The following is a 12,839-nucleotide window of genomic DNA, read 5'->3' as shown; positions in this document are numbered from 1 at the left end:
AAGCCTGCTCACCTTGACAATGGCCACCTTCTGACCTGCTCCCTCCTAAGACAAGCAGAGAGACGTATACGTAGCAAATATCTACTAGATATCTACTACATATCTACTAGATATCTACTAGATATCTACTAGATATCTACTAGAAGCAGAGAGATGTATACATAGCAAATATCTACTAGATATCTACTAGAAGTAGAGAGATGTATACATAGTAAATATCTACTAGATATCTACTAGAAGTAGAGAGACGTATACATAGTAAATATCTACTAGATATCTACTAGAAGTAGAGAGATGTATACATAGTAAATATCTACTAGATATCTACTAGAAGTAGAGAGATGTATACATAGTAAATATCTACTAGATATCTACTAGAAGTAGAGAGATGTATACATAGTAAATATCTACTAGATATCTACTAGAAGTAGAGAGATGTATACATAGTAAATATCTACTAGATATCTACTAGAAGTAGAGAGACGTATACATAGTAAATATCTACTAGATATCTACTAGAAGTAGAGAGATGTATACATAGTAAATATCTACAGTCTCGCTACTTCGGGATGTTGTACATGTACAGCAGGCGTGCACATGTGTTCAGGTGGGTCTGGTTTCTGGATCCAGCTGCCTCATGGCGGGACATACCATAGCTGCTTTATTCAACTGTAGTACTACCATAGCTGCTTTATTCAACTGTAGTACTACCATAGCTGCTTTATTCAACTGTAGTACTACCATAGCTGCTTTATTCAACTGTAGTACTACCATAGCTGCTTTATTCAACTGTAGTACTACCAGTGATGTTCCATGGTGGTACCACATACCAAACCATGGCTCCATCCTGATTACCTTTACTAGTTTAAAACGAGTACATTTGTGTTTTTTACAAAGTTTATGGTGGAGAAAGCGTATTTTCTTTGAAAAGGGTTCATGACACGCCGGTGGAGATCGTCCAGCGCACCCACTGGATGGACGATGATGACGGTGGAGACATGCACCAGTCCACAGGATGGCCCAGCATGTGTCGATGCAACACGTACAGCAGCACCATGCACTCGTACTGGTACAATGTATGGAAATACATCTTTCATATTCAGGCTATGATGTAGCCCTTTGCTAAGCCCGTTAGATGTAATTGTACCTTACACTGTACTTATACTTCAAATGTCATTCTGCCTTACTAATGGTTGACTGTACTCCAATACGGTAATCATTTGGAAGGCGGAATATCTTCCTATTCCTCAATCTTTGCAATGAATACAGAAGATGAGGAAGAGCAGTCATTTGGGCCCAATATGTCATCATGGCCATTCTTTACTGGTCCGTATTGTTTATAGTTGCTTTACTGGGCTCATGTATTTCCTCCATGGCCGCTCTGAAGACAACAGCAGGAGAAACGGAAGCACAAGGTCACGTGATCACGAGTACCGTCATAAAAGGTGCCACACGATTGGCCAATCAAACATGGAGGTGATGGACAATGTATGACTTTACATTCACACTTCAAACTCTACTCACGCCAAATAAATCAATACTTTGCATTTACTAACAAACGGATACTTACGAATGAATCATTACTTAGGATTGATAAAGTTGACTTTTTGAAGGGCTGGACGGAAGCGCGCAAAGAATGTTGGGATATGATGGGCCACGAAGGTTGGTGGGAATGCAGGCTTCTTCCCAATGGAGGAGGAGGAGGAGGAGGAGGAGGGGGGGGGCACATTTGGAGGGGCCTCCGCGCAGCACGATGACGTCATGGAGCCTACAAATGCGCACTTTTAGGATGCAGACCCGGGATTCAGACAGCCTATGTTTATTGGGTATCTTGGTTTAGCTTGGTTCGGCTCGGTTCGGCTTGGCTCGGTTCGGCTCGGCTCGGTTCGGCTCGGTTGGCTTCTATTTCCCACTGTGAGAAATTTGATTGGCTTTCTTGAAGAAGACGTTTTGGGTTTTAAAAATAATATATTTTTGAATGTAATTGTCAGGATGATAGAAGGATTTTGTTTGTGAAGTAGTAAGCTTGGAAAAGTGACATTATGCGAGAAACCTCCCTAATTATAGTCACACATGATCACTTTGACAGAAAGGGGCCGTGATGTGCTCGTATCCTTCCGCTGCCTTCATACATTTAGACTGGTTGTTTCACTTTTAACGCTTTTATTTTAATCCCATGCGTTAATTAGTGTCGATGTGTTATTGCAAACGCGTAGAAGCGATTGACTGATGCCACCGAGGCAAACTGTGATAGAAGCGTGGGACTACATTGAGGAGGCGGAGGGGTATGAGAAGTAAAAGGCCTGCCTGCTCTAGCTTCTTTTTTCCTCGGCGGAGGCCATGATGGGAGCCTGAGCTCAGCTGGAGCGACAAAAAGAAAGATGATTCCCCGGGACGGAGCTGTCAAAGCAATCTGTGCATTTTGCTGATTTTTGTATAGTCTGTACACATCTACGGTGGAGCCTGTCACTTTTCTCCTCCAGCAATGTTCTCTGCCGGCGATCCGAGACAATGTTGAATCGTTAGGAGCCTTTTCTGGATCGAAAGAAAGGAAGCTAGCTGTTGTAACTAGCTAGACAGCTAGCTAGCTAGCTACCGAGCTAGCAAGCGAGCCCACCAGTCCCAGTGGTTTTATTTGGGGGGTGGGGGGGTTCTCGCGCCGTCATTCAGCCTCATCTTTGGACCGAACTTGACATTTTCGAGGCGTGTTTTTGTGGACGGCTGCATGTGTTTGACCGGGAAATATTGGCAAGATCGGGATCGGGGAAAGTGGGCCCTGCACCGAGGAGAAGCATAGCGAAGGCCCGTCTTTATGCTCCGGAGGAACCCTGTCTAATCCGAGCCACAGCCACTGTTAGCTCGCCCAGAGCCGCCGAGCAGACTACCTTTAAAACCCGCACAAAACAAAAGCTGCTTTCATCATTGACTTGCTATAGACTCCTGTCGGCCGCTGCAATGACTGCCATTATTAAGGAAATTGTCAGCCGGAACAAAAGGAGATACCAGGAGGACGGCTTCGACCTGGACTTAACATGTATCCTTCCATCACTTCTTTCTTTGCAGCATGTTGGTCAATACCCTTGCATTGATGTGTGCGTGCTGGGCAGTCATCTGAATTGTCGGTAAGTGCGCCCACTGCTAGCTGCTAGTGAGCTAGCTACACTTAGCTATCGTCAAGTGTGTTAGAACGGTGTGGATCTGTCAAAAGTAGCCTGCACTCATGTCACCATACGGCTACTAGTAGCTTGCACTCATGTCACCCTACTACCACCACCAATAGCCTGCACTCATGTCACCCTACTACCACCACCAATAGCCTGCACTCATGTCACCATACGGCTACTAGTAGCCTGCACTCATGTCACCCTACTACCACCACCAATAGCCTGCACTCATGTCACCCTACTACCACCGCCACCAATAGCCTGCACTCATGTCACCATACGGCTACTAGTAGCCTGCACTCATGTCACCATACGGCTACTAGTAGCCTGCACTCATGTCACCATACGGCTACTAGTAGCCTGCACTCATGTCACCATACCACCACCACCAATAGCCTGCACTCATGTCACCATACGGCTACTAGTAGCCTGCACTCATGTCACCCTACTACCACCACCACCAGCAGCCTGCACTCATGTCACCCTACTACCACCACCACCAGCAGCCTGCACTCATGTCACCCTACCACCACAGCCACCAGTAGCCTGCACTCATGCCACCATACTACCACCGCCACCAGTAGCCTGGACTCATGTCACCCTACTGCCACCACCACCACCAGTAGCCTGCACTGGTGTGTCTAGGAGTGTTATTTCTGTCCATTCTGTTGTTATTGAAGTGTCATGAATTCATGGAGAAGTTCCAGTGTGCCAGTGAGAAGTGTGTCCTGTCCTCAGAGAACTTAGACCCAGACCTTATTTATGAGAATTGGGTGATATGATCCCTCCTTTTGCTTCCTTTTTAAATGCTGTGCTGCACAGTTCTGGACTAACTGTAAGCAGGAGAGTCATTTCTGGCTAATTCCAGAATAAAGAAGTGAAGATAGTAATACTACTTTAGTAACAAAGTAGTCAAGAAGTGATGAAATAAAAGCGTGCAGGACTTGTTCGAAGTGTTACGAGGATACAAATGATTTAATTTTTGATAAAAGCCACAGATAACAGGATTTATTGTAAAACTTTAAAGTCACTGGCTGTGGGACAAACGTTTTTGAGGGGGCTGATGTCCGTGGGGGGGCCGTTGCAATTGAGGAGGATAGCTTCAGTCGTGTCCTCATTGAGCCTTAAGGAATTCTGGGCCAACCAGACATCACATGGCTTTAGCGCTCCAGAAGGGCTGTCAGGGGGGCATGGTCATTTTAAGAGCGTGGCAAATACAGCTGGCAGTCGTCTGCATACAAATGATAGATGCCATGCTTTTTGAGTGGTGTGCTAAGTGAGACCAGGGAGAGAGCAAATAGCATGGGCCCAAGAATTGATCCCTGAGGGACTCCAACATCTGTAGCGTGCCAATCCCTTCATTGATGCAGACAAATACAGTTATGTACTGTATTCTTACACTGATGTAGGGGTTATGATGTTATATGAAACAATGACAATAGCAAACATTACAGGTGTCAAGTTTTAAAGAAATATTTATTGAAATGTAAACACTGAACACAGTGGGATTCAGCTTTCTTAAACACACATTTAATGGGCGTTATCAACTTTAAAAGGAATAAATATTCAACCATGCAAAACATTTCTGTCGTAGTTTAGGTTAATAAGAGGAGCACGTTTATTTTTTAACGTAGCTCATCTTACCTGTAAATAGACATTCTCCACACACGGAACACACTTTGGTGAACGTCCTTCAAAATAAGAGCGCTGTTTGCCCCAATACCAATACCTTTCTTACCAATAAACACGTGTTTTACAATTTGACACGTGTATTTCATGATATGGCTCAAGGTTTGTAGCATTTGTATAATTTTATATCGTATTGTGATAGATCTCAAAAAAATATCTTGAAATAGTATGTTAAGGTACATTTTTTTGTGAGGCCGTTAGCATCAAAAATACTGTAAGTATTTCCCATCACGTCCATTGTGAGCTAGCTCATATTAACTGGTTTTCTCACGTTGTGATGCACAGAAAAGCACTGAGCACTTTTACAAAGGGATTGGTACCATAGAAAGCTAACTGTGAACTTTGACCTTCACCGTGTGCTTTCATGCTTCAGATGCAGCTAAGTGTCATTTCCATTCAGTATGGAACAATCAGTGTGTGAGTCCAGTCAAGTCTATACTGAAGCATTGCAGTCCTCCTGCTGGTCCAGTCCAACTCCATGAACACACGGGTCAGGGAGCAGAGACTCTGCTGTTGTGCGTCCACGTGGGCCTGCTCAGGCTCTGGCAGGAGCGCAGATCCTGGTGTCCTTTCTCCTCAGCGTCAAGGCCATCTGTCACCCAGGCAACACACACACAAGTGTCCCTCCCGCGCTGGCGTCGAGCTGCAGCTCCAATGACACCACGGTATTGACGTTGGCTTGAAACGAAGTCGGGGTGTCGCGGCCACGCCTGCGCTGGTGCACCACCATGCTGGGGGGCGGTGTGGTCTCTTTCAATAGTGAAACAAGTCATTCATTGCATCCCCAGCAATCAGTGAGCCGCCTCACCTGTGTAAGCGACATGCATACTGTTCAGCTCCTTGACCCTTGGCTGAGCAGACATCTACCCAAACATCATCGCCATGGGCTTTCCTGCCGAGCGACTTGAAGGCGTGTACAGAAACAATATAGATGACGTAGTACGGTGAGTGGCTGCATGCACGCCACGCCTGCTAGATACGCTACTATTTGCTCTTCACTTCCTCTCTCCTTTTCAACAGGTTCTTGGACTCCAAGCATAAAAACCATTACAAAATCTACAACCTGTAAGTGTTTGCCATTCTTTGCACTGCCTGGTTTTCCATGTGTGCTTTCTGACTGGATGTTGTTGACCTTCCAGCTGCGCAGAAAGACACTACGACGCTGCCAAATTTAACTGCAGAGGTACGCCTCCTCATTCCTCCTCTACTTTTCCTAGCTAGCTCCAAGCACTTTCACGTTCAATCCCATGGCGTCTCTCTGCACCGTTAGTTGCACAGTACCCCTTCGAAGACCACAACCCCCCTCAGCTGGAGCTCATCAAGCCCTTTTGTGAAGACCTGGACCAGTGGCTCAGTGAGGACGACAATCACGTGGCAGCCATCCACTGTAAGGCCGGAAAGGGCCGCACCGGAGTTATGATCTGCGCCTATCTCCTGCACCGCGGCAAGTTCCTGGAGGCCCAAGAAGCGCTGGACTTTTATGGAGAAGTCAGGACAAGAGACAAGAAGGTGAGAGGTCCACAACGCATCTTGTCACATTTGTCTGGAATGCTGCACTGCCCCAAATATGAAACCCCGCTTTGTGAGAGAAGTGCAAGACAATGCAGTGGAAGCTCGCTAAGCATCACTCACTCATTCCAGAAGGCCGGACTCGAACCCAAACACACGCTGGCTGCATCCGTTTGCCCCATGAATAAACAATCACGTCAAGCCAATTATCCTTCCCAGAAAGCCAGAAATGATTACACAAAACAGGTTTCCCTGCTTTTCCAACTGTAGCTTTACATGCAGACAACGCATGGGCATGCATATCACGCATGCAAGGAAGGAACAATAAAGCCTTCAAGACGTCAGGGTTCCTCCTGCATGGGACTGATGCAAAATAAAAGCTGACACACCTTTAAAATACCCGCTGTTGAAATAAGTCCTGTTAATTTGGAAGTGAAGGGCTCCCATCAGCAGTGGAGTGCATCAACACTCGCTTAGCCCCTCATGGTCCCCGTCAGCCCAGGTCCCAGGTCAGGTTGGATTTCAGCCTGGTTGCTGGGATTACTTGGTGTACCCAAGAGTTTGGCTTCCCAAATCAATATTCCTTCCAAAGACTCGTACACTCGCATCCCAAACCAAAAAGGCAGACCTCTGTGGCTCTGCATCGTAACACCACACGCTGTGGCCACAGACCCCCCCCACTGTAGCACCCAGAAGACCCGCGTTCCCTCCCCAGGTCTTCCTTCCATGTTGACTTTGCAGTATGTTCTCTGTATGTTGTCAGTGCTCTAAATATGCAAATGTCCTCCAAACCATCAAACATTCCATCTCCAAAAACTGGACTCTTTCAGCTCATTAGGCGAACTTGACCTTTCTCCTCCTTCAGCTCACTGCTTGTTGTTGCAGGGCGTGACCATCCCGAGCCAGCGCCGCTACGTCTACTACTACAGCTACCTACTGAAGAACCAGCTGGAGTACAAGCCCGTGGCGCTGCTCTTCCACAAGATGGTGTTTGAGACGCTCCCCATGTTCAGTGGGGGCACCTGCAGTGAGTCACGCTCCTGCTCAACGTTTGCCATGGCAACCTAGGTCGTAGTCGCACGCGCACGCGCACACGCACACGCAAGGAACGAGAGTCCTGCACCCACGCTTGCATTTCAGCACAGTGGGACATCACATGGTCCACTTTAGAGCTTCTTCTTCAAGAGATTGGCCACCTCACTTCTTCATGAGCGTCTCCACTTGTTGGTGCTCCTCAAGGTCAACTTGACCTGGAAGTGTAGCTGTGAGATGATGGGTAGAAGTGGCTACATTTTCTACTGAGCAGGCATCATCTGGCTGGAAGATGATGCGAGATGTTGCATGGATGCTTCATCTTCATTCAGGCAATGCATTCATAAAGGAAATGGAATCATATGTCTTCTGCATGAAAATACTATCCTGGAGGAAATGGATTCATTTGATTGACAGCGTTACTTATGCCCCACCTTGAGTCCATTTAGGTTTTTGTTGGAGCGTTGGCAAGAACCGAATGACACAAAACACAGTTCTACTTTAAAAACTAAAAGAGTTCATAGTTGGTAAATATGAGGGATTCCACTGTACTTGTACAAATAATATATTTAATATATATTAACATATAAGCCTCTTTTGAAGACTGCACTGGAACATACCCACAAACGTATGCATACATCCAGAAATACTGCATGTACCTTGTACATGTCTGGTATGAGAACCTCATACGGGCCTTGTTGGTATGGCTTCTCCTTCCTCCTTCCTCCTTCCTCCTTCCTCCTCCCTCCTTCCTCCTTCCTCCTCCCTGTCCTGAAGAAAGGCCCAGGAGTCAGACGTGGTATCTGGGTTGGAAGTGGAATCCCAGTCGGTGCCAATGTCTGCCTGTGCCAGCAAACATCCTAGTGTGCATCCTACGCCCCCCCCCCCCGCCCCCCCCAGGCGTGTTGTGACCATCTTCCCTTCTCTCTTTCTAAGGGGACAGTACCGTTAAGAACAGGAGCGAGCCGACCCCCCAGGGCTTCAGGAAAGGGAATTGGCATTGGGGTAAATCATCTCCTTTTCATTGTCCTCTTGTGCAAAGCCCCAGAGATCCAGCACCCGCAGGCAGGACCGATCTGTAGCTAGCACATGGTAGACCCGCTCTACCCGCAGGACCAAACCAGACCCAAAAGCTAAAGTCTATCAGAATAGGGTCCTGCATCTCTGGTTTTGGGTCTCTGATTGCATGCTTTCCCTCCATGCAGTAACGGTGAGATCTCCGTCCGCTTCACTTTTGCTTATCTTCTGCCAGATCCCCAGTTTGTGGTGTACCAACTCAAAGTGAAGATCCACACGTCCAACCCCACCCACACTCGGCGTGAGGACAAGCACATGTTCTTCGAGTTCCCGCAGCCGCTGCCTGTCTGCGGCGACATCAAGGTGGAGTTCTTCCATAAGCAGAACAAGATGATGAAGAAGGTCAGTAGGCTCACCTGACTAGAGATGGACGTACGTTAGAAGTGGGGCTGCTCCCAGCAATCATGCTAATACTCCACCAAGCGCTCCTTCATTCCTCTCATCCGTCCGTGCACGTTCCACCTCTTTAAGAATGCATGGATGGACTTCATCCTCCCCAAAGTCATAGCAGAGATGTTGTGAGATGTTGGGGCGAGGAAGCCCATCAGGGAGTCACTGGCACAGACGCTACACGTCAATCACTCAACACCAAATCCCACATGCAACACTCATCCCTGCAGGATGGGTGGCCCATACCCTGGCGGGCTGGTAGCACATGGAGGTGGTGGAGGTGGTGGAGATGATGGAGGTGGTGGAGATGATGGAGGTGATGGAGGTGATGGAGGTGATGGAGGTGATGGAGGTGTGGAAAGAAGACGGGGCTGCAATCAGACATTGTGAATAGTTAGCATAGCCGTACGTTCTTCAGCAATGTCGTCCTCACCAAGGCACTGCGTGTTTGGCTTGTTTGACTTGGGAAAGTCTTTCCCTTCCATGAACCACGGCTCCCCCTGCACCAGCGGCACTCGTGCCGTACTGGAGTAAATCTCTACGTGGGCTGTCAGACCCACCAGAATGGAAGGTGATTTAGCCACCAGCCAATCACAGGGCTAATATGGAAGCCGTCCAGCCCAGCCTCTTCTTGTCCTCCTGCTGGCCAGGTGATGGCGGCCATAGATGTATCCAGCTGCACCCTGACTACTTTAAAGAAGATGGGACCTGTTGTTGACCCAATGATTGCCTGACTCTTCTTCTCCCCAGGACAAAATGTTTCATTTCTGGGTCAACACCTTCTTCATCCCCGGGCCGGAGGAGAACCCGGAGAAGCTGGAGAACGGTGCCGTGAACAACGTGGAGAGCCAGCAGCAGCAGGCGGGGGTCGGCGGGGGCCAGTGCCAGCCGCCGAGTGCCGAGTGCAGGGAGGGCGACAGGGACTTCCTCATCCTGACGCTGACTAAAAACGACCTGGACAAGGCCAACAAGGACAAAGCTAACCGCTACTTCTCGCCCAACTTCAAGGTAACGACATGTGTGGCGTGTGGGACGCGTGTGGGACGCGTGTGGGACGCGTGTGGGACGCGTGTGGGACGCGTGTGACACGCGTGTGACACGCGTGTGGCGCAGCACCTGACCTTTATTTTCAAATGTCACTCCCAGGTGAAGTTGTATTTCACCAAAACGGTGGAGGAGCCTTCCAACTCCGAGGCCAGCACGTCCACATCGGTCACGCCGGACGTTAGCGACAACGAGCCGGACCATTATCGATACTCTGACACCACTGACTCTGATCCGGAGAACGAACCTTTCGATGAAGAGCAGCACACGCAGATCACCAAGGTGTGACCTCTGCACGCCCAACCAAGGCCGCAGGAGTGATGGACCAGGAGAGGAGAAAACTTGAATAGAAAGCTTGTCCCGCCCCCCCCCCCCCCCCCCCCCCACGGCGTCAGAGGCCATGTTTGTTGGCAGGGCCGTCCAGGAAAGGTGGCGTATGTGTGGTGTGTATATGTACATATATATATATGCTGGATGTGTGTACACTACACGTGCTTCTCCGCCAGAAAGACAATGAAGGAGCAGCACAATCACACTTGAAGGATCTGCTGGGACGACGCTGCTCCTCGTGTGGAAAGCAAGGCCAGTGCTGCACTCCTCATCCTCATCTTTTATCTTCATCCTCCTTACTGTGAATGCTTCTCGTGCTCTTTGCAGGCTGGTCACATGACTTTTGGCCTCTGCAGCGCAAACTGCATGCAGGCCCGGGTTTTATTGGGGGAGGTGGGGGTTGTGAAGATGTCTACAAAGCATTGCCATTCCTCTTCCCACTGTGTATACCTTTAAATTATGCAGAACAAGGCATCCCGTGTAATTGTTCATCTTTTTTATCCTAAGAGAATAAAATATCATACACAAAACGCTCGGGCTGCTGCTATACCCTCATCTGGCCAGCACGTGCTGCCTGTCATGTGGCGCCACGCCACGCCATGACATAACATGACATCATCATTACCTGTAGAAGCACACGCTTTCTTTACACACCTTGGCATCACCATAAGCCCTACCTACGTATGTACATGTCAGGATGAGGACGAGGACCTTCAGGAGAAGGACAGTAATGCGGGGGGAGAGTACCACCAGGAGATGCTCACTCTATGATGCTCACTCTGTGGCGGTCACTCTATGATGGTCACTCTATGGTGGTCACTATGATGGTCACTCTATGGCGGTCACTCTATGGTGGTCACTCTATGGCGGTCACTCTATGGCGGTCACTATGATGGTCACTCTATGACGGTCACTCTATGATGGTCACTCTATGGTGGTCACTATGATGGTCACTCTATGGCGGTCACTCTATGGTGGTCACTCTATGGCGGTCACTCTATGGCGGTCACTCTATGGCGGTCACTCTATGATGGTGTCACATGCTAGCGTTTATTTGATCATGTGGGTGTGAATCTTTGTTAGCATTCCAGTCTGACCTTGGGATTCATGCCAAGGACGTTCTTCCACATAAGATGAGTGCTTGGATCCTCCGAGGGTGCAGGGGGGGCACGATGAGGCCAGCCCGCTCCACTTTGCGTCTCCCCAGTGAGAGAGTAAGAGGATTAGCGTCTGTGTCGCCAGCAGAAGACCCAGACCAAAGCACCCCACCCCCCCGTGTCCTGATCATAACCTATATGCATCTTTCATGATAGTACCCCCCCACCCCACCCACCCTGATGTGCTGCATGGAGACATGAAAGGAGACGTCTGCGACATGACTGGTGGGGGGTGTAGAACAGGGACCTCCTTCCCATGGATGGCAAAGACAGCAAATAATCATCACGCTCCTCCACCAATATTCCCCACCAAACACTCGTAGACGTGTCGTAGACGTGTCGTAGACGTGTCGTAGACGTGTCGTAGACGTGTCGTAGACGTGTCGTAGACGTGTCGTAGACGTGTCGTAGACGTGTCGTAGACGTGTCGTCCTTGATGGACTCGACATCCAATAGAAAACCAAGCAAAACACGTGAAGAATGATTTTGTATTCTCGCTGATCCCCAGATGATGATGATCATTTCCTCTCGTCCTGGGCAGGGTGGCGGCTGTGCTGGAGCCTACCACACATCCACATCTCCACTTCATTTATGCACAATAACATTTCATTCTTGCAACAGACTACAGCTTCTATCTTTCAAAGAAGGGGAGTTGAGCCAGCAGACGGACGCTGGAAATAATCCCTGGCAGGGAAAGCCCACCTGCCGAGGGGGGGGGGCTTCATCTCCAACATGCTGACTGAGCGCTTTTATTTGGCCTGGATTGAGGTGGGATTACGTGGACGTGGCTCCTAATCTCACCGGACACCACCAAGGCCCCCTTTTACCAACAAACTCTTTGACTTAGCAGCCTGGACATTCTCCTCTTCACAAAACATGCTAGTTCTTACTACCAATACTAACACTACCACAGTACTAGCAGTACTAGTAGTAGTCGTAGTATTGTTAGTAGAAGCAGTAAGTGGTGTGTGTGGATAAAAAAGATAACGGCCATCGGTTGCCATCATGGATGCAACCTGGCAACAGCCGAGTACAGGTACTACCACAGGTACTACCACAGGTACTACCACAGGTACTACCACAGGTACTACCACAGGTACTACCACAGGTACTACCACAGGTACTACCACAGGTACTACCACAGGTACTACCACAGGTACTACCACGCCTGAGTAGTTGATGTGCAGGACGTCCTTCTAAATAATCAGGAAGAATCTTGGACTGCTGATCCTGTCACGTAGAGGATCTTTGATCGCTGACTTTGTGGAGCAAACAGCAGCAGTTGTTGGCTGGGCTGGGATCCTGCCTTCCTGGTAGATCTCCTCTGCCTGGCAAGATCTCCTCTGCCTGGCAAGATCTCCTCTGCCTGGCAAGATCTCCTCTGTCTGGTAAGATCTCCTCTGCCTGGTAGATCTCCTCTGCCTGGTAAGATCTCCTCTGCCTGGTA

General features: G+C 48.7%; 1 protein-coding gene across 1 annotated transcript; it reads left to right on the top strand.

The window, feature by feature from the left end:
* Positions 1-2,206: 2,206 nt before the first annotated feature.
* ptena (phosphatase and tensin homolog A) lies at positions 2,207-10,765 on the top strand. Its single transcript, XM_058058950.1, has 10 exons — positions 2,207-3,034; positions 5,713-5,797; positions 5,874-5,918; positions 5,993-6,036; positions 6,124-6,362; positions 7,248-7,389; positions 8,331-8,399; positions 8,647-8,813; positions 9,612-9,869; positions 10,008-10,765. Exons 1-10 carry the CDS (start codon positions 2,956-2,958, stop codon positions 10,191-10,193), a joined length of 1,314 nt encoding a protein of 437 aa, XP_057914933.1. The 5' UTR covers positions 2,207-2,955; the 3' UTR covers positions 10,194-10,765.
* The last annotated feature ends 2,074 nt before the right edge of the window (positions 10,766-12,839 follow it).

The sequence above is a fragment of the Doryrhamphus excisus genome, chromosome 20 (assembly GCF_030265055.1).
Source record: "Doryrhamphus excisus isolate RoL2022-K1 chromosome 20, RoL_Dexc_1.0, whole genome shotgun sequence".
In the NCBI taxonomy this organism is placed as follows: domain Eukaryota; kingdom Metazoa; phylum Chordata; class Actinopteri; order Syngnathiformes; family Syngnathidae; genus Doryrhamphus; species Doryrhamphus excisus.
The sequence above is the reverse complement of the archived record's forward strand: the minus strand, read 5'-3'. Positions and strand labels throughout refer to the sequence as shown.

Coding starts and splice junctions, on each gene's coding strand:
- ptena (XM_058058950.1), top strand. CDS start 2,956: ATGACTGCCATTATTAAGGAAATTGTCAGCCGGAACAAAAGGAGATAC. Junction 3,035..5,712: donor CTTCGACCTGGACTTAACAT/GTATCCTTCCAT, acceptor TTGGCTGAGCAG/ACATCTACCCAAACATCATC. Junction 8,814..9,611: donor AGAACAAGATGATGAAGAAG/GTCAGTAGGCTC, acceptor TCTTCTCCCCAG/GACAAAATGTTTCATTTCTG.